Here is a 25732-nt window from a genome sequence, read left to right on the forward strand (position 1 = left end):
GTTAGAAGCTGTTCAAATAAACGTTACATCTGGAGCGTCAACATCGCGAGCACAATGTCATCCTCCCGTATTTACCCTGTCAACAATGCACCTGTGAGGAAACAGCAAGGTACACCCTACTGTATATACCCGTCTCCCACAGCACTTCCACAGCCCCATCTCTCTCCTTCTCCTAGTTTTGCTCTCTCTCTCTCGGCCACTCCCATTCACCCCCCCCCCCCGCAGGAAAGAGTAGGGTTAGCCTGGAGGTGCTTGTCTTCGAACCCTTGTCACTAGACGCATCTTGAGCCACAAAACAATCCTCAATTCCTACCGAACTCAAGTTTTTTACGCGAACTTGGCTACCGGTCTTTGACACTCGGTACTTTTGAGGATTAATTATTTTTTCATCTACCTGTCATTCAGGTGGACTCTGGAGTAGCCACAATTTGTCGATGCTACCTGCTCTCACTCTTTCTACCGGCACAGTGCGAAGGAATTAAGGTATGCTGACACATTGATTGTGTGTATGTGTAGCCGGCGCGGTCTGCTCGTTGCCGACTACTGCGTTGTGTTCCGGTGCACTGAAGACATGCTGAACAATACAATATTTTGGTGAAATAAACTCACAAAATAAAATAAAAAATGAATGGTTGCAAAAATTTGTAATTCTTTGACCTGTTACATATGGTCTGGAATTATGCCTTTTAAACGGAGCATATGCCTATCCCGGTTTTTTCCACCGAATACTAAAGATGTAGTGTTTAATATAGAGGAAGCGTAAAAAGTGGAAGTTGAACAATGTTGGAGAGAGAGGGGGTGCCGGGACAGGCAGTGCAGAGAAGGAGAGAAGGCAGAGAGAGAAATAACACCTTGTAACAAAGGCAGGTATATGTCGATGTCGGTCACATTATGTATTTTTCCGTAGCCGACCTGTTGCGTGCGTAATAGTTGCAACACGCACGAACACATTATCCTGTCACCTGTCGTCTCCATAACGTTGAAACTGAAGATGTGCATAGCCATAGATTTCTGCCAAATAGCGCATTTCTGCGTGTGTGTGTGTGTATGTATGTGAGTGTCTGCTTGTGCGCGTCTCTCTCACAATCTCACAGTATTTCTCCAACTCCCTGACCCCATCGAGACAGCCATCCATCTCACTTCGACTGCCATATTCCAATCTTCCAATATTCTAAATATAATACACAATACTTTGCAGAAGTACATTTAAAGTCTTTATTTGAAAGAACGTTAAAGCGAACAAAAAATGTAAGTTACAAAATAAAACGCCTGGTATTTTTACAAAAGCACGCTTTGTTAGACTGTTACGTATTTCTTCCAATTTGTATTTTTCTATAATAATTTGTTTCTGGTTGTCTCTCCATAATACTTTCTGTCACTGGTTGTCTCTCCATAATTCTTTCTGTTACTGGTTGTCTCTCCATAATACTTTCTGCCACTGGTTGTCTCTCCATAATACTTTCTATCACTGGTTGTCTCTCCATAATACTTTCTCTCAATGGTTGTCTCTCCATAATACTTTCTGCCACTGGTTGTCTCTCCATAATACTTTCTCTCAATGGTTGTCTCTCCATAATACTTTCTGCCACTGGTTGTCTCTCCATAATACTTTCTGTCTCTGTTTGTCTCTCTATAATACTTTCTATCACTGGTTGTCAGGAATGAAGTTTGTCCTGGAAGTGTTTCATATCTCCAGAGACGAGTTATGGAGCTCTGTCAGAGTTGCCATCAGGTTTTTGATCACCTCCATGAACAAGACCCTTCTTAGCAAAGCTCAGTTTGGCCAGACGGCCAGCTCTAGGAAGATTTTTGATGGTTCCAAACTTCTACAATTTAAGAGAAGAAAGCCACTGTGTTTGTGGTGACATTCAATGTTGCAGAATTGTTTTGGCACCCCTCCCCAGATCTGTCTCTGAGCTCTACAGACTCCTTCAACCAGGCATTAGTTTGATCTGACATGCATTGTCAACTGTGGTACTTTAAATAGACAGATGAGTGCCTTTCCAAACCATGTCCAATCAATTGAATCTATCACAGGTGGACTCCAACAAAGTCACTAGTCTAAACCCCACTCTGATTAATACAACAGAGTCACTAGTCTAAACCCCACTCTGATAAATACAACAGAGTCACTAGTCTAAACCCCACTCTGATTAATACAACAGAGTCACTAGTCTAAACCCCACTCTGATTAATACAACAGAGTCACTAGTCTAAACCCCACTCTGATTAATACAACAGAGTCACTAGTCTAAACCCCACTCTGATTAATACAACAGAGTCACTAGTCTAAACCCCACTCTGATTAATACAACAAAGTCACTAGTCTAAACCCCACTCTGATTAATACAACAGAGTCACTAGTCTAAACCCCACTCTGATTAATACAACAGAGTCACTAGTCTATACCCCACTCTGATTAATGCAACAAAGTCACTAGTCTAAACCCCACTCTGATTAATACAACAGAAACACTCTGGCCTGGCACTCTATTGTTTCAACATTGAGTGTCTGTTTGTGTGTGAGTCTGTATGTGTGTATTTGTTTGCACAAGTGTGTATACAGGGCAGGAGCCTGTCAGACTAGTTCTATTAAAGAACAGGTGAGTGTGCAGCGGTCTGTTGTCACCCTGGACAGAGCAAGGGACCTCCTGTCAGGGATCCAATGGTCCCGCATCGACTTGGTCCTACTAGAATGTCAGTCCTAAATGGAGATTATGACATGGTCTGGTAGTAGATTAAGACATTATGACATGGTCTGGTAGTAGATTAAGACATTATGACACGGTCTGGTAGTAGATTAAGACATTATGACATGGTCTGGTAGTAGATTAAGACATTATGACATGGTCTGGTAGTAGATTAAGACATTATGACACTGTCTTTTAGTAGATTAAGACATTATGACACGGTCTTTTAGTAGATTAAGACATTATGACATGGTCTGGTAGTAGATTAAGACATTATGACATGGTCTGGTAGTAGATTAAGACATTATGACACAGTCTTTTAGTAGATTAAGACATTATGACACGGTCTGTTAGTAGATTAAGACATTATGACACGGTCTGTTAGTAGATTAAGACATTATGACATGGTCTGGTAGTAGATTAAGACATTATGACACGGTCTTTTAGTAGATTAAGACATTATGACATGGTCTGTTAGTAAATTAAGACATTATGACATGGTCTGTTAGTAGATTAAGACATTATGACATGGTCTGGTAGTAGATTAGGACATTATGACACGGTCTGTTAGTAGATTAAGACATTATGACATGGTCTGTTAGTAGATTAAGACATTATCACACAGTCTGGTAGTAGATTTAGACATTATCTCACGGTCTGGTAGTAGATTAAGACATTATTATTATACCTTTATGTCAACAAGGAAAACAGACTGAGACTAAATTGTCTTTTACAGCTGGGCCAGGCGTTTACGTGTTTATACATAGAGTTTAGATTAGATTCAACTTTGTCACTGAACAGTACAAGTACTGTAAAGCGAAATACAGTTAGTAGAAGGGCAAATAGAAGAGGGCATAAGATTTACAAGTCATAACTATATCTATAATTACAAGTGGAATGTATAGATGTGCAGTGAAGGCAAATGCAGTACAAATGGTAACACTAAATGTGCAATTAAGGCAAAAAGAGGAGGGGAGAAAATGTACAAGTATTAAGTATAATGTAATCTGAGTATTAAGTGTAATGTAATCTGAGTATTAAGTATAATGTAATCTGAGTATGAAGTATAATGTATGTTACAAGTGGTATAAATAGTTGTGCGGGTAGAAATTTCAATTTTAGATGTGCAATCGAGGCAAATTGATGGAGTAAGGTAGCATGTGCAACCCAAGATGCAGAGATACTGTAGGTCCCTGGTGGTCCCTGGTGGTCCCTGGTGGTCCCTGGTGAAGACATTTGCATGTAACAACTGTGATAATGCAGTACAGTGGCAACGCTAAATGTGCAAAGAGACTAATTGAATGTACAAAGGTGAATGTGCAACTGAAATGCAGGTAGAGCAGCAGTGAGGCACACATTTAGGTACAATGATTAAAAACAAACAGAAAAAAACACAGACAACAGACAAAACAAGTAGTCACAGATAGCAGATAACAAAGTCTAATGCTTTAAACACAGGTGTTATTCCCTTAAAGTCCTCAGGTGTTAGTGGATATTGGGCCTGGCGAGGACTGTGGGTCCCTTAGGTGTAACCCAGGGACGGGGTCTTTGCTAAAATCAATATTGATATTACAGCCAATAATAGGAACAGATTTTCTTAGCAAATGCAGCGCACTTGTCTTCACACAGTGTAAACGGTACATGGAGCATAAATATACAGAATCTCACAAAGTACACCCCTCACATTTTTGCAAATATTTGATTATATCTTTTCATGTGACAACACTGAAGATATGACTCTTTGCTACAATGTAAAGTATTGAGTATACAGCTTGTATAACAGTGTAAATTTGCTGTCCCCTCAAAATAACTCAACATACAGACATTAATGTCTAAACCGCTGGCAACAAAAGTGAGTACACCCCTAAGTGAAAATGTCCAGATTTGGCCCGAAGTGTCAATATTTTCTGTAGCCACCATTATTTCCAGGCACTGCCTTAACCCTCTTGGGCATGGAGTTCACCAGAGCTTCACAGGTTGCCACTGGAGTCCTCATCCACTCCACCATGACGACATCACAGAGCTGGTGGATGTTAGAGACCTTGCGCTCCTCCACCTTCTATTTGAGGATGCTCCACAGATACTCAATGGGGTTTAGGTCTGGAGACATGCTTGGCCATCACCTTTACCCTCAGCTTCTTCAGCAAGGCAGTGGTCATCTTGGAGGTGTGTTTGGGGTCGTTATCATGTTGGAACACTGCCCTGTGGCCCAGTCTCCGATGGGAGGGGATTATGCTCTGCTTCAATATGTCACAGTACATGTTGACATTCATGGTTCCCTCTATTAACTGTAGCTCCCCAGTGCCGGCAGCACTCATGCAGCCACAGACCATGACACTCCCACCACCATTCTTTCTTGTGCATCATCTTTAGAAGAGGCTTCCTTCTGGGACGACAGCCCTGCAGACCAATTTGCGGCATATGTTCTGAGCACTAACAGGCTGACCCACCACCCCTTCAACCTCTGCAGCAATGCTGGCAGCACTCATACATCTATTTCCCAAAGACAACCTCTGGATATGACGCTGAGCATGTGCACTCAACTTCTTTGGTCGACCATGGCGAGGCCTATTCTGAGTGGAACCTGTCCTGTTAAACCGCTCTATGGTCTTGGCCACCGTGCTGCAGCTCAGTTTCAGGGGCATGGTAATCTTCTTATAGCCTAGGCCACCTTTATGTAGAGCAACAATTCTTTTTTTCAGATCCTCAGAGAGTTCTTTGCCATGAGGTGCCATGTTGAATTTTCAGTGACCAGTATGAGGGAGTGTGAGAGCGTTAACACCAAATTGAACACACCTGCTCCCCATTCACACCTGAGACCTTGTAACACTAACGAGTCACATGACACCGTGGAGGGAAAATGGCTAATTGGGCCCAATTTGGACATTTTCACTTAGGGGTGTACTCACTTTTGATGCCAATGTTTTGGACATTGATGGCTGTGTGTTGAGTTATTTTGAGGGGACAGCAAATTTGCACTGTTATACAAGCTGTACACTCAGTACTTTACATTGTAGCAAATTGTCATTTCTTCAGTGTTGTCACATGAAAAGATATAATCAAATATTAGCAAAAATGTGAGGGGTGTACACACTTTTGTGAGATACTGTATATATCTCCCACAAATACAAGCAACACCTCTGAAAATACAAGTCATGCTATACTCTCAAGGCGTTGTTGGGAGTGCATACAGGCACATGGGGGCCATACCCACTGCTGAGTCACAGAGTTGCCGTGATGAAATTCGCACAAGTTCACAGCCTGTGAGTTCAATTGTTTACTTTGATTCTCGCTATGAGTTTGAATCCAGCCCTCAATCGGTTGGTGATTTTGGTTTCCACTGACCATTGTTACGTCATTTTGTTGACAACCGATGTGTGATTTCAGTGTTCCCCTCATTTTTTGGAACAATGCATTTGCACAGTTTCTCCCACATTTGTGTGCATGTTGCAATAAAATGTCCATTTGTTCAATGCTTGGCAGTTGCATGCATTAAGGGCTGTGTTTGAAGGATGCGGGGGGTCAATAAGGGTTGTCTGTGAAGGGCGGGGGGGTCAATAAGGGTTGTCTGTGAAGGGCGGGGGGGTCAATAAGGGTTGTCTGTGAAGGGCGGGGGGGGTCAATAAGGGTTGTCTTTGAAAGATGGGGGGGGGGGTCAATAAGCGTTGTCTGTGAAGGGCGGGGGGGGGGGGTCCAATAAGGGTTGTCTGTGAAGGGCGGGGGGGGGGTCCAATAAGGGTTGTCTGTGAAGGGCGGGGGGGGGGGTCCAATAAGGGTTGTCTGTGAAGGGCGGGGGGGTCAATAAGTGTTCTTAATCTAGTATCGCTCATTTAGTTTACCAAGGCAGCTTTTACTAACATGTTACTTGTTGTCAAAGTCATTTGATAAGTCGCTAATTGAATCGTGGTCATGGGGCTTGGAGGCCCTAGGCTAAGGAGCAGTGTGAACACCTTTTATGTACTGGTCCACTCTGGGAATCAAACCCACAAACCTGGTGTTGGATGTGTCTTTGTCCACCAACTGAGGTACCCAGGAGCCGATGCTGGCGTCACCCAACAGTCACTCTGCTGAGCTCCATTCTCTCTGATGTTTTTCTCAACCCCAACGTTTGAAATGATCCTTTGTATGTTGGAAGGAAGTAACTGCTAAATGCTAACTGGTATAAACTGGTAGCCAAACAGTGAACCATCAAACCAGTAATTGAAAGGTCACAAGATCGTGTTTTTGTATGCGTGTCTGCGTGGAGTGAGATAGGGGCCAAAATACATCCTGGATTGTTTTGACTCTCACCATGGGAAAGGGCGAACTTTGACCTCAGAATTCTTTAAGTTTAATAGTGAAGTCACCTTTATTTCCACAGTCCACTTGTACAGTTAAGTTTGTTAAAGGCTTAACAAGGCTAGACATAGATCATACACATACACAGAAGTAAGACACACACCAAAGTGCTCAACAGTGGCAAACTAAATAGTAATCTATTACACACACAGATACACCCTCAACATTCCTTCTAACCACTCAAACACATCAGTAACCTATTGTATACTTAGAGCGTTTAGTCACACACAGACGCACACACACACCTCTCTAAACCACAGTGTCACACACAGCTCCCTAAACATTTACCAAACTTTAAACCATTCATAAACTTGACCCTAAGCATAACCCTATTCAAAACGTGTAGCTAACATTAACCCTAATAATCAACATTAATTCTAACCCTTCACGTAACCATTCCAGATTAATATCAGGTGTTAAGCCTAACCTGAGTCCTTCACCTTAACATCACCTTAACCACAGCTGTCCTTCACCTTAACATCACCTTAACCACAGCTGTCCTTCACCTTAACATCACCTTAACCACAGCTGTCCTTCACCTTAACATCACCTTAACCACAGCTGTCCTTCACCTTAACATCACCTTAACCACAGCTGTCCTTCACCTTAACATCACCTTAACCACAGCTGTCCTTCACCTTAACATCATCTTAACCACAGCTGTCCTTCACCTTAACATCATCTTAACCACAGCTGTCCTTCACCTTAACATCATCTTAACCACAGCTGTCCTTCACCTTAACATCATCTTAACCACAGCTGTCCTTCACCTTAACATCATCTTAACCACAGCTGTCCTTCACCTTAACATCATCTTAACCACAGCTGTCCTTCACCTTAACATCATCTTAACCACAGCTGTCCCATCCTGGTAATCCTACCCATTTCATTTCTTCACTTAGTTCTAGATGTTCACCTTCACCTCCCCTGGAAGTTCTCCAGACGATGAACTGACATCAAATACAGACATAAGAGTCTGAAGATACATTCCAAACAGACACACACACACACACACACACACTTCTTAACCACCCATTAATCAGAGGCCCATTGTATTTGTAGGCAGTGTAGAATCTTTCACATGCAAGCCTCTGAAGTTGTTTCCACCATTCAGATTCAACAATACAGGAGAATAGGATATTAAGCCCCGAGTTCACATTCATAAGGACCCATTGTCAGTCTGTGTGTGTGCATTTGTTTGTGTGTGTGTTTGTGTGTGTGTGCGTTTGTTTGTGTGTGTGTTTGTATGTGCGTGTGGGTGTGCGTTTGTGTGTGTGTTTGTATGTGTGTGTGTGTATGTGCGTGCTCAGCAGAGGTTTGAATGACGCCGATTCAACCCACGTAGTTGTCATTGGTGATTGTATTGCAGAGAGAGATGGAGATGGAGGGATGGAGAGAGATGGATGGAGAGAGATGGATGGAGATGGAGAGGGAGAGAGATGGAGGGATGGAGATGGATGGAGAGGGATTGATGGAGATGGATGGAGAGGGAGAGAGATGGAGATGGAGGGATGGAGATGGATGGAGAGGGATGGATGGAGATGGATGGAGAGGGAGAGAGATGGAGATGGAGGGATGGAGATGGAGGGATGGAGAGGGAGACTAAGTGAGAAAGAAAAAGATAAATGGATAAATGATGAAAGTAAGGGAGAAAAAGAGCGATTAACCCAAGCTCTTTTTCTGAGATCTTTAATTTCAGCTTAAGAAAAGTTAAAGGAATACTTTATATGTAACATTGTTTTAAATGTACTGCACAGATTTACAGTAGATGTTTAAAACAGACATTTTCAAGGAACATATACAGCAGACATTTAGAAGGAACATATACAGCAGACATTTAGAAGGAACATATACAGCAGACATTTAGAAGGAACATATACAGCAGACATTTATCGGAGACATACAGGAAACATTTACAAGCTAAATTGCATCCAGGAACTGGCAAGGGTTAGTGTGTGTGTGTGTGTGGGGGGGGGGGGTTAGTGTGTGTGTGTGTGGGTTAGTGTGTGTGTGTGGGTTAGTGTGTGTGTGTGGGTTAGGGTGTGTGTGTGTGTTAGTGTGTGTGTGTGTGTGTGTGTGGGTGTGTCTCATGTCATTGTTACCACCCTCTCTCTCTCTCTCCTCTATCTCCCCCTCTGTCTCCCCCCTCTCCCAGCATGCACCCTCCTCCCTCTCTCCTCCCCTTCCTCCTCTTCCTTTCTCTGTACCCCAGTGCATGCTGGTCCGCCAAGATCATCGTAGTCCCGCCCATCATGTTCGAGTCACACCTGTACATCTTCAAGACGCTGGCCAGAGAGCTCCATGTCCAGGGGCATGACACCACCTTCCTGGTGTCACAGGGCCGGGAGGTCCCCTCGTCCTCCCACTACACCTTCCAGCGCTACCCCGGCATCTTCAACTCGTCCACGGCTGACAGCTTCCTCCAATCCAAGGTCAGCAACATCTTCTCGGGGCGTCTCACGGCGCTGGAGCTGTTCGACATTCTGGATCACTACGCGCAAAACTGCGACGCTGTCGTTGGGAACACAGAGGTCATGAACCAACTCAGGGACGCAAACTTTGACCTGTTACTGGTGGACCCTAACGAGATGTGTGGTTTTGTAATCGCCCACATCCTTGGGGTCCCCTACGCCGTGTTCAGTACCGGGCTGTGGTACCCCGCCGAAGTGGGGGCGCCCGCCCCTCTCTCCTACGTCCCAGAGTTCAACTCTCTCCTCACGGACCGGATGTCTCTGGTTCAGAGGATCACCAACACGGCCGTCTACCTGGTGTCCCGGTTTGGGGTCCAGTACCTGGTGCTCCCCAAGTACGACCGGATCATGAGGCGTCACGGTGTGACTCCGCCAGTGGCCATGCAGGACCTGGTTCAGGGCAGCCGGCTGTGGATGCTGTGTACCGATCTGGCGCTGGAGTTCCCCCGCCCCACCCTGCCCCACGTTGTCTACGTGGGAGGGATTCTGACCCAACCTGCCAAACCGCTGCCTCAGGTTAGCATGCACGCACACACACACACACACACACACACACACACACACACCTGCACCTGTCAGACTATCATCTCTGACACCTTCCGTGTCCCCCAGTCACCTGAGACCTACATAACGGCAGGACTTTTGAGCAGAGCCCTGCAGGACTAGAGAACTATAAAGTTAATAGGGTATTATTTCGGACGTAGCTATCAGGTGTCCAACTTGACACATGCTGTTGAATTATTCAGCCCAGGGTCTGAATGACTGCAGGGGGGCAAGGGCGTCGGTTTCACAGGCACAGATTAATTCCTGGAGTCCTGGAGTAACTCACTGGAGATTAGGCTTAATCTGTGTCTGCAGAACCAGACCAGAATGTTCTGTGGGTGTGTGATGTCATTTACGACAGTGTCGTTGGTGGAGCCCGGTTGTTTGTAATGCCAGCATTGTGGGTTTGATTCCCGCTTTGGCCACCCATATATCTGCTAGATTTACAAACATCTTTGTGTTTGTGGTGGATAAACACCAATCCCTAAGTCAAATAATCATTGTTCAGTTTAGAAAGCATTTAGTTTAAATCAGGTGTGTCAGCTACACACAGAAAGACAACACATCCATGTATATATGCCATGGAGATGAGTAGAGATCTCATCATCATCAGCCTGTATCCTCTTGGTGGTGAAATGTGACATCAGTCGGGCCCCTGAGGTCTGGAGTTGGCAACTGCTGCTATGGGCACCCAGCCTGACCGTCAGCATAGGTGTGTTGATCTACTGGGGTGGGAACAGGGGCGTGGCCACTGACCTTTCACAGCACTAATTGGGTAATTGGGTCACAAATGTACCTAAACAACTCACCGTAAAAGCCTATAAGCAAGCAAGTTTATTTATATAGCACAATTCATACATCGAAGCAATTCAATGTGCTTTACAAAGAAAAATATATGAAAGTACAATAACATAAAACATATACTCAAATGAAAACATCAAAACAAATGAAAACATCATAATAATAAATAATACAATAAGAAAACATACAAAGATTATAAATGGGATAAAAACTTACGAAGCTATAAGGCTAAACAGTGTGGTTAAATTTAAGTGCTCAGTCATAGGCACGTGAGAAGAGAAGTGTTTTTAACCTGGATTTAAAAATTGGGGCACATCTAAGATAATGGCAGTTTATTCGAGTTGTGCTAAACGCAGCTTCTCCATGTTTAGTTTGGACTCTGGGCTCTACTAGCTGACCTGTGTTCATGGATCTAAGAGCCCTGCTCGGTTTATATTCTGCAAACATATCAGAAATGTATTCGGGTCCTAAACCATTCAGAGATTTATAAACTAAAAGCACCACTTTGAAATCTATTCTGTAACTGACTGGAAGCCAGTGCAAAGATATAAGAAGGTTTTGAGGAAACTTGCTGTTCAGTAGAAATCGTTCTGCAATGTAGCAAACCAGATCAGCTTTGATGTGTTTCCAGTTGGTGTTTGACCAGTCGATGAGCTCAGAAAAACACACGGTAAAAATCAACCAAGGTGAGGATTTGGATGTAAATGTAGCTCTCCTCTCAACCTCCTACTGCCTCACCTTCCTCCATCTCCTCTCAACCTCCTACTGCCTCACCTTCCTCCATCTCCTCTCAACCTCCTACTGCCTCACCTTCCTCCATCTCCTCCTCTCAACCTCCTACTGCCTCACCTTCCTCCATCTCCTCCTCTCAACCTCCTACTGCCTCACCTTCCTCCATCTCCTCTCAACCTCCTACTGCCTCACCTTCCTCCATCTCCTCTCAACCTCCTACTGACTCACCTTCCTCCATCTCCTCCTCTCAACCTCCTACTGCCTCACCTTCCTCCATCTCCTCTCAACCTCCTACTGCCTCACCTTCCTCCACCTCCTCTCAACCTCCTACTGCCTCACCTTCCTCCATGTCCTCCTCTCAACCTCCTACTGCCTCACCTTCCTCCATCTCCTCTCAACCTCCTACTGCCTCACCTTCCTCCATCTCCTCTCAACCTCCTACTGCCTCACCTCTCCTCCATCTCCTCCTCTCAACCTCCTACTGCCTCACCTTCCTCCATCTCCTCCTCTCAACCTCCTACTGCCTCACCTTCCTCCATCTCCTCCTTTCAACCTCCTACTGCCTCACCTCTCCTCCATCTCCTCCTCTCAACCTCCTACTGCCTCACCTTCCTCCATCTCCTCTCAACCTCCTACTGCCTCACCTTCCTCCATCTCCTCCTCTCAACCTCCTACTGCCTCACCTTCCTCCATCTCCTCCTCTCAACCTCCTACTGCCTCACCTTTCTCCATCTCCTCCTCTTAACCTCCTACTGCCTCACCTTCCTCCATCTCCTCCTCTCAACCTCCTTCTGCCTCACCTTCCTCCATCTCCTCCTCTCAACCTCCTACTGCCTCACCTTCCTCCATCTCCTCCTCTCAACCTCCTACTGCCTCACCTTCCTCCATCTCCTCTCAACCTCCTACTGCCTCACCTTCCTCCATCTCCTCTCAACCTCCTACTGCCTCACCTTCCTCCATCTCCTCCTCTCAACCTCCTACTGCCTCACCTTCCTCCTTCTCCTCCTCTCAACCTCCTACTGCCTCACCTTCCTCCATCTCCTCCTCTCAACCTCCTACTGCCTCACCTTCCTCCATCTCCTCCTCTCAACCGCCTACTGCCTCACCTTCCTCCATCTCCTCTCAACCTCCTACTGCCTCACCTTCCTCCATCTCCTCTCAACCTCCTACTGACTCACCTTCCTCCATCTCCTCCTCTCAACCTCCTACTGCCTCACCTTCCTCCATCTCCTCTCAACCTCCTACTGCCTCACCTTCCTCCACCTCCTCTCAACCTCCTACTGCCTCACCTTCCTCCATCTCCTCCTCTCAACCTCCTACTGCCTCACCTTCCTCCATCTCCTCTCAACCTCCTACTGCCTCACCTTCCTCCATCTCCTCCTTTCAACCTCCTACTGCCTCACCTCTCCTCCATCTCCTCCTCTCAACCTCCTACTGCCTCACCTTCCTCCATCTCCTCCTCTCAACCTCCTACTGCCTCACCTTCCTCCATCTCCTCCTTTCAACCTCCTACTGCCTCACCTCTCCTCCATCTCCTCCTCTCAACCTCCTACTGCCTCACCTTCCTCCATCTCCTCCTCTCAACCTCCTACTGCCTCACCTTCCTCCATCTCCTCCTCTCAACCTCCTACTGCCTCACCTTCCTCCATCTCCTCCTCTCAACCTCCTACTGCCTCACCTTCCTCCATCTCCTCTCAACCTCCTACTGCCTCACCTTCCTCCATCTCCTCCTTTCAACCTCCTACTGCTTCACCTCTCCTCCATCTCCTCCTCTCAACCTCCTACTGCCTCACCTTCCTCCATCTCCTCCTCTCAACCTTCTACTGCCTCACCTTCCTCCATCTTCCACTCAACCACCCCTCACTCCCCTTTCTTCCGTTTGTCTTTTTCCCTCTCCTTTCTTCTCACTCCCTCTCCTTCCTCTCAACCTCCCTCTCCCACCCTCGTTTCCTCCTCTCTCCCTCTCCTCTTCCATCTCATCTTGTCTCCCCTGTTCCGTCTCTCCCTCCTCTTTCTTTCCATCTCTTCCCCATCTCTTTCTTTACCTCTCCTCCCTGCTCTTTCTCCCCTTTCCTTTCCGTACCTCCCTCTCTCGGTCTCTCTCCCTCCCTCCATCTCTCTCCCTCCCTCGGTCTTTCCTTGGGGCACTACAAAGCTCCTTTTTATCTATGGGGTGGGTCTTGGCCTTGCCACACAAGCCGGGTGGGGTAGCTGAGTGGTGACGAGGGGTTGGAGGGGGGGACAGACGGAGACGAGGGAGCGCGGGCCACCGGCATCCAGAGCAGAGGGTGGTGGAATGCTGCTGTAGCCAATAAGAAGGCATTGTGCTGGTGATGGGGTTCAAAGGTCACCATGGAGAAGAGGACCATTGTTAACTAACTCTCCCTCTCTGTGTCTCTCTTTCCCTCACTGAGCTGTAAAGACACACACACACACACACACAATTCTTGTGTTTTAGAGACAAGGGGTTCTACCAACAAAAACACTAGGATCAGTGTCCCAGGCTGATAATCTAGTGTCAGCCACCACACACACACACACAATAGCATATCCTCCTCTCCTCTCACCTCCATTTTCCCTTATTCTCCTCCTCTCCTCCATATCTCCCCTTTTCTCCTCTCCTCTCTGTCCTCCACCTCTCTCTTTTTCTCCTCCTCTGATCTGTCTCCTCCATCTCACCCTTTTTCTCCTCCTCTCCTCTATCCTCTCCCTCTTTTCTCCTAGTTAGACTCATATAAGGCCTTTTCAGAGAAGAGTGGTTTGTTCAGGGAGGAATTTTGTGCTGGAACAGTGAGCTTCAGTGTAACATACAGTGTTTTATAAACCCACACAGAACAGCGCAGAAACCAAGCTGCTGGCTAATTGGAGAAAACATGGTAAAAGCTAAAAAGCGTTCGTAACTGAGTATAAGGAAGCTTAGTTGGCCATCATGCCAACCAAGGTTTGCTTATTGGAAACGTAACAAACTAAGTTAGCCATCATGCAAACATAGTTGACCTACATATAGCTAACCTTGTTACCTCAGACGGTGCTACATGTAGCTAACCTCATTACGTCAGACGGTGCTACATGTAGCTAACCTCGTTACCTCAGACGGTGCTACATGTAGCTAAGCTCGTTACCTCAGACGGTGCTACATGTAGCTAACCTCGTTACCTCAGACGGTGCTACATGTAGCTAAGCTCGTACCTCAGAGGGTGCTACATGTAGCTAACCTCGTTACCTCAGACGGTGCTACATGTAGCTAAGCTCGTACTTCAGAGGGTGCTACATGTAGCTAACCTCGTTACCTCATACGGTGCTACATGTAGCTAAGCTCGTTACCTCAGACGGTGCTACATGTAGCTGACCTCGTTACCTCAGACGGTGCTACATGTAGCTAACCTCATTACGTACTTCTGTGGCTACAGAGAGAGTAGCAGTCATCTGAGCAGCCTGCTTTGCTGTCAGTCTGGTGCTCTATTGTCCCGTCCAGATTGGAGACGGTTTTCTGTTGGTCGTCCTGACAATACCTGTGTCTGCAGATGAGAACTGATCCCAAACTGCACTACTTCCTCCACCAGGCCCTACCTGATACAAAGGTCACACGCAAAGAAGCCCTTCATGGAATAACGTGCTTCTTGGCCACAAAGAGATTGAGAAAAATTGTTAGCAGAAGTACAGCATAACCTGTTTTTCAGAATAAAGGTCAGAAGAGGGGTTGTGATTCAGGTAACAGAAACCTGCGGGTGTAACAATACAATAGGAGTTTGCCTTTTCTCCTTTCCAGGAGATGAATAGGAATGAATGGTAACTCGTATTCTATTGTTAGGAGAGGCTGAGATATTGTACCTGGGGGAAGGATGACGAGAGGGAGGGAAAGACAGAGTGGAGAGAGAGACAGGTAAGGAGAGGGAGGGAAAGACAGAGTGGAGAAAGAGACAGGTAAGGAGAGGGAGGGAAAGACAGAGTGGAGAGAGAGACAGGTAAGGAGAGAGAGGGAAAGACAGAGTGGAGAGAGAGACAGGTAAGGAGAGGGAGGGAAAGACAGAGTGGAGAAAGAGACAGGTAAGGAGAGAGAGGGAAAGACAGAGTGGAGAGAGAGACAGGTAAGGAGAGGGCGGGAAAGACAGAGTGGAGAAAGAGACAGGTAAGGAGAGAGAGGGAAAGACAGAGTGGAGAGAGAGACAGGTAAGGAGAGGGCGGGCCTGCAGGGATGGATTCTAATATCCCATAATGAATTGCAACGTTATTCCACAGGAACCAGTTTCCGTGTCGTCTATTTGACTGGGAGTGAATGGTGGCAGCACGAAAAAATTCTACGAATTGTGAAACATAAATACCAAAATAATATCAACAATATTATTTTATAAATAATCTACAGACGATGACATTATTACTTACTGTCACTGGTCGAATGTTCAAAACTGTTGTAGTGTGCTGGTGCCTTTCAATCCCAGTGTTGTTCTATGATTTTAAATGCATTATTTTTGTAATGAGAACCATTATAGAAGTTGTGGAAGGATGTGTTTGTCATGCATACAGTATTCTTTGATGAAGTAGTCACTAGGTTCTACATCTTCCTGTTTTTGGTGTTGGTGTGTCTACAACAGATGAATAGCTTTTAAGTTTCTGTCTGCCTCTCTGTTTGTCTGCCTGCCTCTCTGTCTGTCTGTCTGCCTGCCTCTCTGTCTGCCTCTCTGTCTGTCTGTCTGCCTCTCTGTCTCTCTGCCTCTCTTTCTATGTCCGTCTGTCTGCCTCTCTGTCTGTCTGTCTGCCTCTCGGTCTGTCTCTCTGCCTGCCTCTCTGTCTCTCTGTCTGCCTCTCTGTCTCTCTGTCTGCCTCTCTGTCTCTCTGTCTGCCTCTCTGCCTGCCTCTCTGTCCGTCTGTCTGCCTCTCTGTCTGTCTTTCTGCCTCTCTGTCTCTCTGCCTGCTTCTCTGTCTCTCTGCCTGCCTCTCTGTCTGTCTGTCTCTCTGTCTGTCTGTTGGCCTCTCTATCTGCCTCTCTGCCTGCCTCTCTGTCTGTCTGCCTGCCTTTCTGTCTGTCTGCCTCTCTGTCTGTCTGTCTGCCTGCCTTACTGCTTGTCTGTCTGCAGGAGTTTGAGTCGTGGGTGAGTGACACGTCGGAGCATGGTTTCGTTGTGGTGTCGTTTGGCGCTGGGGTCAAATACCTATCAGATGACATCGCTCACAAGCTTGCCGGAGCCCTGGGCAGACTGCCCCAACGCGTGGTCTGGAGGTACTGTCCGTTTCGCTCATTCACTTTAACAGGCACAAAATGGCTGCTACTTTCACGCTCAATTGTTTTGCAACTGGGAGGGCTCGGACACAACATGGCTGCCATAGATGGGAGGGCTCGGACACAACATGGCTGCCATAGATGGGAGAGGTCAAATGACACTCCTCTGTGGGCTGCATTACATTGTCTGGGATCTTAGGAAACCAATGTCCTCCTACCTGACCTCCTGGCCGCCTTCTCCTGACCTCCTGCCTGCCTTTTCCTGACCTCCTACCCGCCTTCTCCTGACCTCCTGCCCGCCTTCTCCTGACCTCCTGCCCGCCTTCTCCTGACCTCATGCCTGCCTTTTCCTGACCTCCTGCCCGCCTTCTCCTGACCTCCTGCCCCCGCCTTCTCCTGACCTCCTGCCCGCCTTCTCCTGACCTCCTGCCTGCCTTTTCCTGACCTCCTACCCGCCTTCTCCTGACCTCCTGCCCGCCTTCTCCTGACCTCCTACCCCCCTTCTCCTGACCTCCTACCCGCCTTCTCCTAACCTTGTACCTGACTTCTCCTGACCTCCTGTCAGAGTGAGAGAATCTGATTAACACCCTGTTGATTTAGCCTACACACACACACACACATGCGTACACACAGACACAAACACACACACATGCGTACACACAGACACAAACACACAAATGTGCGTACACACAGACACAAACACACAGTCTAAAGTCCTCACTTTTAAAACTGTTATTAAAGCTCATAACAGGCGTCTGTGTTTTGACTTAACTATATGAACAGGGACAGAAATGTCCCCAAACCAGGGTTAAATCCCAAATAGGTCACTAATGAGGACATTTTTCCTTTCCCCATAAAAAATAAATAAATTGGGCTTGAGTGTTACAGGTTCAGGGACAAAATTACAGTTAGTGTGTGAGTGTGTGTGTGTGAGTATTTGTGCGTGTGTGTGTGTGTGTGTTTGTGCGTGTGTGTGTGTGTGTGAGTATTTGTGCGTGTGTGTGTGTGTGTGTGTGTGAGTATTTGTGTGTGTGTGTGAGTGTGTGTGTGTGTGTGTGTGTGAGTGTGTGTGCGTGTATGTGTGTGTGTGTGTGTGTGTGTGTGTGTGTATTTGTGCGTGTGTGTGAGTGTGTATGTGTGTGAGTATTTGTGCGTGTGTGTGTGAGTATTTGTGCGTGTGTGTGTGTGTGTGTGTGTGAGTATTTGTGCGTGTGTGTGTGTGTGTGTGAGTATTTGTGCGTGTGTGTGTGTGAGTGTGTGTGTGAGTGTGTGTGTGAGTGTGTGTGGGTGTGTGTGTGTGAGTATTTGTGCGTGTGTGTGAGTATTTGTGCGTGTGTGTGTGTGTGTGTATTTGTGCGTGTGTGTGAGTGTGTGTGTGTGTGAGTATTTGTGTGTGTGTGTGTGTGTGTATTTGTGCGGGTGTGTGTGTGTGTGTGTGTATTTGTGCGGGTGTGTGTGTGTGTGTGTGTGTGTGTGTGTATTTGTGCGTGTGTGTGCGTGAAAGAGAGAGGAGAAAGTCAGAGGGTCATTATGGTTCATTGTAACTAATTTAGTGAAATTATTTACCCAGAATGATGCTGGGGAGACCGACTCACTGACCCATAAACTAAAGACACTAAGCTTCACAGCTTTCAGAAAGAGAGGGAAGGAGAGACGGAATGAGGTGGAGGGAGGGAGAAGGAAGGAAGGAAAGAAGGAAGGACAGAAAGGGAGAGGGAAGGAGTATACCCCTTGATATTGATACTCATACTGAGATATGAGATATAGGCTGGGGTTAAATTGGGCCGGACACCTGGTCCAATGACAGTCAGCTGGGGCTGAGTCCTGACACCTGGTCCAAAGACAGTCAGCTGGGGCTGAGTCCTGACACCTGGTCCAAAGACAGTCAGCTGGGGCTGAGTCCCGACACCTGGTCCGAAGACTGTCAGCTGGGGCTGAGTCCTGACACCTGGTCCAAAGACAGTCAGGTGGGGCTGAGTCCCGACACCTGGTTCAAAGACTGTCAGCTGGGGCTGAGTCCTGACACCTGGTCCAAAGACTGTCAGCTGGGGCTGAGTCCTGACACCTGGTCCAAAGACAGTCAGGTGGGGCTGAGTCCCGACACCTGGTCCAAAGACTGTCAGCTGGGGCTGAGTCCTGACACCTGGTCCAAAGACTGTCAGCTGGGGCTGAGTCCTGACACCTGGTCCAAAGACAGTCAGGTGGGGCTGAGTCCTGACACCTGGTCCAAAGACAGTCAGCTGGGGCTGAGTCCCGACACCTGGTCCAAAGACTGTCAGCTGGGGCTGAGTCCCGACACCTGGTCCAAAGACAGTCAGCTGGGGCTGAGTCCCGACACCTGGTCCAAAGACAGTCAGATGGGGCTGAGTCCTGACACCTGGTCCAAAGACAGTCAGCTGGTGCTGAGTCCCGACACCTGGTCCAAAGACAATCAGCTTTGGCTGAGTCCTGACACCTGGTCCAAAGACAGTCAATGACTTTGGAAGTCCTGCCCAGTTTACTGCATTAAAATGACTGTCAACAATGTGCATGAACGGGTCGATAGAATCTCCTTCCTGCTCTTGACTATTGCCATCTTCCCATTGGTGTTTATACACATAACATGAGCATTAAATGAGGGAGGCTGTTGACAACTGCCATATTTCAATGGAGTGTGAGAATCTACGGTAGCCTTGTGAATTTACAAAGAATTACCACTGGGAAAATGATAGTGCCTTTCTTTATTATTCTTTATTTATTTTTATTCTTTCTATCATATTCAAAGTTATGTTGAACAAATTCAAAACAATTTCAATGAACATGGTACAAAGACCCAATACTAAATCAATCCCTAAGCCAAGCACCCTACACTCTAAACTCTACATCTTACACCCTACGGCCTACATCCTAGTAGCCACTTTTGGAGATGTGAGAGGATACGAATTGTGTCAATATTAAGGTGAATCATATTGGTTCAGAGGGCAAGGTGGAGGTATTCCCATATTAAACCTGCCAAACTCAATCAAGGTGGAGGTATTCCCATATTAAACCTGCCAAACTCAATCAAGGTGGAGGTATTCCCATATTAAACCTGCCAAACTCAATCAAGGTGGAGGTATTCCCATATTAAACCTGCCAAACTCAATCAAGGTGGAGGTATTCCAATATTAAACCTGCCGAACTCAATCAAGGTTGAGCAATTCCCACATGACTAAGAACTGACAAACCCTCTCAAAGTGGAGGTGTTTCCACATGAATTAGACCTGCCAAAGCCTCTTAATCTGGAGCTATTCCCACATGAATTAGACGTGCCAAGCCCTCTTAATCTGGAGCTATTCCCACATGAATTAGACCTGCCAAACCCTCTTAATCTGGAGCTATTCCCACATGAATTAGACCTGCCAAACCCTCTTAATCTGGAGCTATTCCCACATGAATTAGACCTGCCAAACCCCCTTAATCTGGAGCTATTCCCACATTAGTTAGACCTGCCAAACCCTCTCAAGGTGGAGCTATTCCCGTATTAGACCTGCCTCTCAGATCCAGTTACAAACACACCTCTATTATTGGGATTTCATCTGCAGAATGTAACAGAGGTAACCTCTAGTGGTTATAACACCTGCTGAGGAAGGAGTGTGTGTTTGTGTGTGTGTCATCATGGTGTTTTTAAAGAGGGAAGAGATAATTATGCAGCATGGGAGAAGGATGTGTAAGAGGGAGGGAGGGAGGGAGGGAGGGAGGACCCAGGACCCGGACTGACAGGCTGATGTAATAATGTATCCATAATGTTAGGAGGACCAGGACCCGGACTGACAGGCTGATGTAATAATGTATCCATAATGTTAGGAGGACCAGGACCCGGACTGACAGGCTGATGTAATAATGTATCCATAATGTTAGGAGGACCAGGACCCGGACTGACAGGCTGATGTAATAATGTATCCATAATGTTAGGAGGACCAGGACCCGGACTGACAGGCTGATGTAATAATGTATCCATAATGTTAGGAGGACCAGGACCCGGACTGACAGGCTGATGTAATAATGTATCCATAATGTTAGGAGGACCAGGGCCCGGACTGACAGGCTGATGTAATAATGTATCCATAATGTTAGGAGGACCAGGACCCGGACTGACAGGCTGATGTAATAATGTATCCTTAATGTTAGGAGGACCAGGACCCGGACTGACAGGCTGATGTAATAATGTATCCATAATGTTAGGAGGACCAGGACCCGGACTGACAGGCTGATGTAATAATGTATCCATAATGTTAGGAGGACCAGGACCCGGACTGACAGGCTGATGTAATAATGTATCCATAATGTTAGGAGGACCAGGACCAGGACCCGGACTGACAGGCTGATGTAATAATGTATCCTTAATGTTAGGAGGACCAGGACCCGGACTGACAGGCTGATGTAATAATGTATCCATAATGTTAGGAGGACCAGGACCCGGACTGACAGGCTGATGTAATAATGTATCCATAATGTTAGGAGGACCAGGACCCGGACTGACAGGCTGATGTAATAATGTATCCTTAATGTTAGGAGGACCAGGACCCGGACTGACAGGCTGATGTAATAATGTATCCATAATGTTAGGAGGACCAGGACCCGGACTGACAGGCTGATGTAATAATGTATCCATAATGTTAGGAGGACCAGGACCCGGACTGACAGGCTGATGTAATAATGTATCCTTAATGTTAGGAGGACCAGGACCCGGACTGACAGGCTGATGTAATAATGTATCCATAATGTTAGGAGGACCAGGACTCGGACTGACAGGTTGACTGCAGAGAATAGTCCCTGTTGACAATATTGACGGTTGATATAGATATCACCACTGCAACATGTCTCTTCCTCGTCTTCCTGAAGTCAACAACACATCTTTTGTTGTGCTGACGTTCAGGGAGAGGTGTTGCCTTGGCACCAAGATGCTAGTTTGCATACCTACTCCCTCTAGGCTGAGCTTCTAAATCTATCTGGGGTCAGTTTTCTATAGTTACAGATCTAAGATCAGGTTCCTCTAGGTACAGATCTAGGATCAGTTTCCTGTTGTTACAGATTTAGGATCAGCCTGTCCTGGGTACTAGATTCTAGGGGTTCTACAGTCTGTTCTGTGTTATACCGTCTATCCATCTGTCTGTCTTTAGGTTCTCAGGGGTTCCGCCCAGTAACCTTGGCAACAACACCAAGCTGGTAAATTGGATGCCCCAGAATGACCTCTTGGGTAAGAACCTACCCCCCTAAATATACCCCCACAGCAAAGTAATAACCCTCACATCAGCATAAGAAATGTACTTGTCTAGTAGCTTGTCATCTGTTTCATATGAGGGGAAGGGAAAAGAATGTGTTCTCTACTACTTACACAACTAGAAAAACCAGTCAGTCCTACTCTGCCTTGAGGCTGTGGAAGTAGAGACACCCTCACACACAAACACCCCGTCCCAAACTCCCTCCCTCTGAGGAGGATAGAAGAGAGGGAGAAAAGGACAGAAGAGGGATGGAGAGAGAGACTGTAAATAGAGGTGTTTTGGATGAGGAGGGAGACAGTTAAGGCTATGGGTCATAGTAGTGCACTAGTTTAAACAGGGAAACACTTAGGGCTAGGGGTTATAGTAGTGCACTAGTTTAAACAGGGAAACACTTAGGGCTAAGGGTTATAGTAGTGCACTAGTTTAAACAGGGAAACACTTAGGGCTAGGGGTTATAGTAGTGCACTAGTTTAAACAGGGAAGCAGTTAAGGCTATGGGTCATAGTAGTGCACTAGTTTAAACAGGGAAACACTTAGGGCTAGGGGTTATAGTAGTGCACTAGTTTAAACAGGGAAGCAGTTAAGGCTATGGGTCATAGTAGTGCACTAGTTTAAACAGGGAAACACTTAGGGCTAGGGGTCATAGTAGAGCACTAGTTTAAACAGGGAAGCAGTTAAGGCTATGGGTCATAGTAGTGCACTAGTTTAAACAGGGAAACACTTAGGGCTAGGGGTTATAGTAGTGCACTAGTTTAAACAGGGAAACACTTAGGGCTAGGGGTCATAGTAGAGCACTAGTTTAAACAGGGAAGCAGTTAAGGCTATGGGTCATAGTAGTGCACTAGTTTAAACAGGGAAGCAGTTAAGGCTATGGGTCATAGTAGTGCACTAGTTTAAACAGGGAAGCAGTTAAGGCTATGGGTCATAGTAGTGCACGCCCTAGCCCTAACTGGACACGCCCACTAAAGCACATCAGACTTGTTAGGAATGTCAACATTGCCTGCATCGCTTTCAACACAACACACCTACACACACACACACACACACACACACACACACACACACAGTCCAACACACCACCTTACACTGCCCTTCAAAACTAACCTTTCCTTCTTCCTCCTCCCTCTCCTCTCTCCCTCTCTCTTCTCCCTCTCCTCTCTCCCTCTCCCTCCTCCCTCTCCTCTCTCTCTCCTCTGTCCCTCCTCCTCCCCCTCCTCACCCCATCTCCTCTCTCCCTCCTTGTCCTCCCTCTCCTCTCTCCCTCATTGTCCTCCCTCTCCTCTCTCTCTCCTCTATCCTTCCTCCTCCCTCTCCTCTTTCCCTCCTCTCTCCCTCCTTGTCCTCCCTCTCCTCTCTCCCTCCTTGTCCTCTGTCTCCCCTCTCCCTCCTCCCTCTCTTCTCTCCCTCTCCTCTCTCTCTCCTCTATTCCTCTCCTTTCACCCTCTTCCTCCTCCCTCTCCTTTCACCCTCCTTGTCCTCCCTCTCCTCTCTCCCTCCTTGTCCTCCCTTTCTTCTCTCCCTCCTCCTGTTTCTCCTGTTGTTCAGGCCATGCCCACACGGTGGCCTTCCTGTCCCACGGAGGTCTGAACAGTATCTATGAAGCCATGTACCACGGGGTTCCAGTGGTGGGGATCCCTCTGTTTGGGGATCACTATGACACCATGACTCGGGTGGAGGCCAAGGGAATGGGTGTCCTGCTGCACTGGAAGAGCATGACAGAGGATTCACTGCACCAGGCACTGCACACAGTAATCAACCACAGCAGGTAGGCTGCACACACACACAACCAGGATGGAATTGGTTACATGCCAGTGGTTGCCAAACCTCTCCCAGATCTCTCATGGTTGCTAATGGGAAGCACAAACGAAAATGGAGCGCCAATGAAGAATGAGAAGATGATTGGGGTTAGAAGTAAGGTTAAAGGTCAGGCTCAACCGGATCTCCTGTTCAAGGCCTTGATGATAGTTTTTGCCGATTGTTTACATACTTGTTGCATAATTTGGTTTATTGGTTCACACAAGCCAAATAAGACAGAACACTTGGAGATAAACGTCTCACTTCTATGTCAAGATGAAACTTGATGTACTTTATACAAAACACTATTGTCTTTAATACTTTCTTTACATTTAAATTTTTTTCATACAGCCTTCTTTGAAAGATTGTTCCAGTACATCTACTCACATTTCAGTTAACAGCGTATAGAAAGACTTCAAAAAAATATATACAGCTTATTTGTTTGTCATTGCAGGTTTTTACAACAAAAAAACAGTAAAATTACAGTGCAATGGTAAACAAGAACTTGTATTGTAAAGGATTAGGTGGATGATTCATGGATCCTGTCTTCTGTTAGGGTCTGGCCGCCTCATCCACATCACAGGCAATGTCATCCCTGGCTAGACAACAGGGAAAATGTCATCCCTGGGGTTTATTTGTAGTGTTTAGGCTCAGACTAGTTGGTGTTCAATTACTGTATCTGTGTCTTCATGTCTGTAGGTTTTGCCAATTTCAGGGATGTTTTGCATTTTAAATAGAAGCGTCTTCCCAATGATTGCAAGAGATTCAATTCTTGAACGAAGTGTCTAATGTCAGAAACAGTGTGTAGTGTTTTGCAAAGTGTGTTGCAGAATTGCAAATAAAGTTTGTACATTTGGTGCCTTTGCTCAAGGCCTCGTTACAAATGTTAAGGTTTTGATGCTTTTGTCAAAGCATTCACTTTCACTGAGCAAGTAAAAAACTAACAGACTGGTTGATTACATGTTAGTGTTGTAGGTGACATGTCTGTTAGTGGTCATTAGTGCCATCTGGTGTCTCTGTGGGGAACTGCACCACTAGTCGATTACATGTTAATGAATGTAGCCCTGCTAGTAATTAATTTAACCCTCTCCTTCCCTAACTGTGTTGCAGGTATCGTCAACGTGCCCTGGTGCTTTCCTCTATTCATAAGGACCAACCAGGGCATCCGGTAACGAGAGCTGTCTATTGGATTAGTTACATCCTGCGTCACCATGGTGCCAGCCACTTACGATCCTCTGTCTACACTGTGCCCACCTACCAGTACTTCCTATTGGATGTGGTGCTGGTTGTGGGGGCGGGACTGGCCCTGATAGGCTACCTGTGCTACTGGATCACAGGGCTGCTGAGGTCAAGTATCGTGGGTCAGAGGCAGGAGGTTGATGAGAATACTGACGAAAAGGCCAACGGACATTGCCATAGCAACGGGGTGGTTGCTAATGGGAAGCACAAACGAAATGGAGCAGCCATGAAGAATGACAAGAAGTTGAAGTAGAGAGTCAGGATTTAGAGATTGGGGTTAGATGTCAGGGTTAGAGGTCAGGGTTAGAGGTCAGGCCTCTGATATACTTCAGAAAGAATGGGTTGAGATGTCTGTGCATTTGTGTGTGTATGGGTGTGTGTGTGTGTGTGTGTGTACAGGTTACAACTTAAAAACAACCACAACAGAGTTGAAAAGACAGAACAGAACTAAGAACAAACCCATGGGGACTTCTTAAGTCTGGCCTTTCTCTCTCTCTCTCTCCCTCGTCTCTCTCTCCCTCTCTCTCTCTCTCCCTCTCTCTCTCTCTCTCTCTCTCTCTCCTTCTCTCTCTCTCCCTCCTCTCTCTCTCCCTCTCTCTCTCCCTCCTCTCCTGTCTCTCCTCTCTCTCCCTCCTCTCTCTCTCCCTCCTCTCTCTCCCTCTCT

The 25732-nt window shown here is 46.5% G+C and overlaps 1 protein-coding gene across 1 annotated transcript; it reads left to right on the forward strand.

Moving 5' to 3' along the window:
• The first annotated feature begins 249 nt into the window (after positions 1-249).
• Positions 250-25620, forward strand: ugt8 (UDP glycosyltransferase 8). The gene is made up of 6 exons (XM_013133280.4): positions 250-483; positions 9183-10014; positions 16650-16792; positions 21934-22010; positions 23581-23800; positions 24940-25620. The coding sequence occupies exons 2-6, from the start codon at positions 9184-9186 to the stop codon at positions 25319-25321; spliced, it is 1653 nt and encodes a 550-aa protein (XP_012988734.1). The 5' UTR covers positions 250-483; position 9183; the 3' UTR covers positions 25322-25620.
• Positions 25621-25732: the final 112 nt, after the last annotated feature.

Source organism: Esox lucius, chromosome 25 (assembly GCF_011004845.1).
Source record: "Esox lucius isolate fEsoLuc1 chromosome 25, fEsoLuc1.pri, whole genome shotgun sequence".
Lineage (NCBI taxonomy): Eukaryota > Metazoa > Chordata > Actinopteri > Esociformes > Esocidae > Esox > Esox lucius.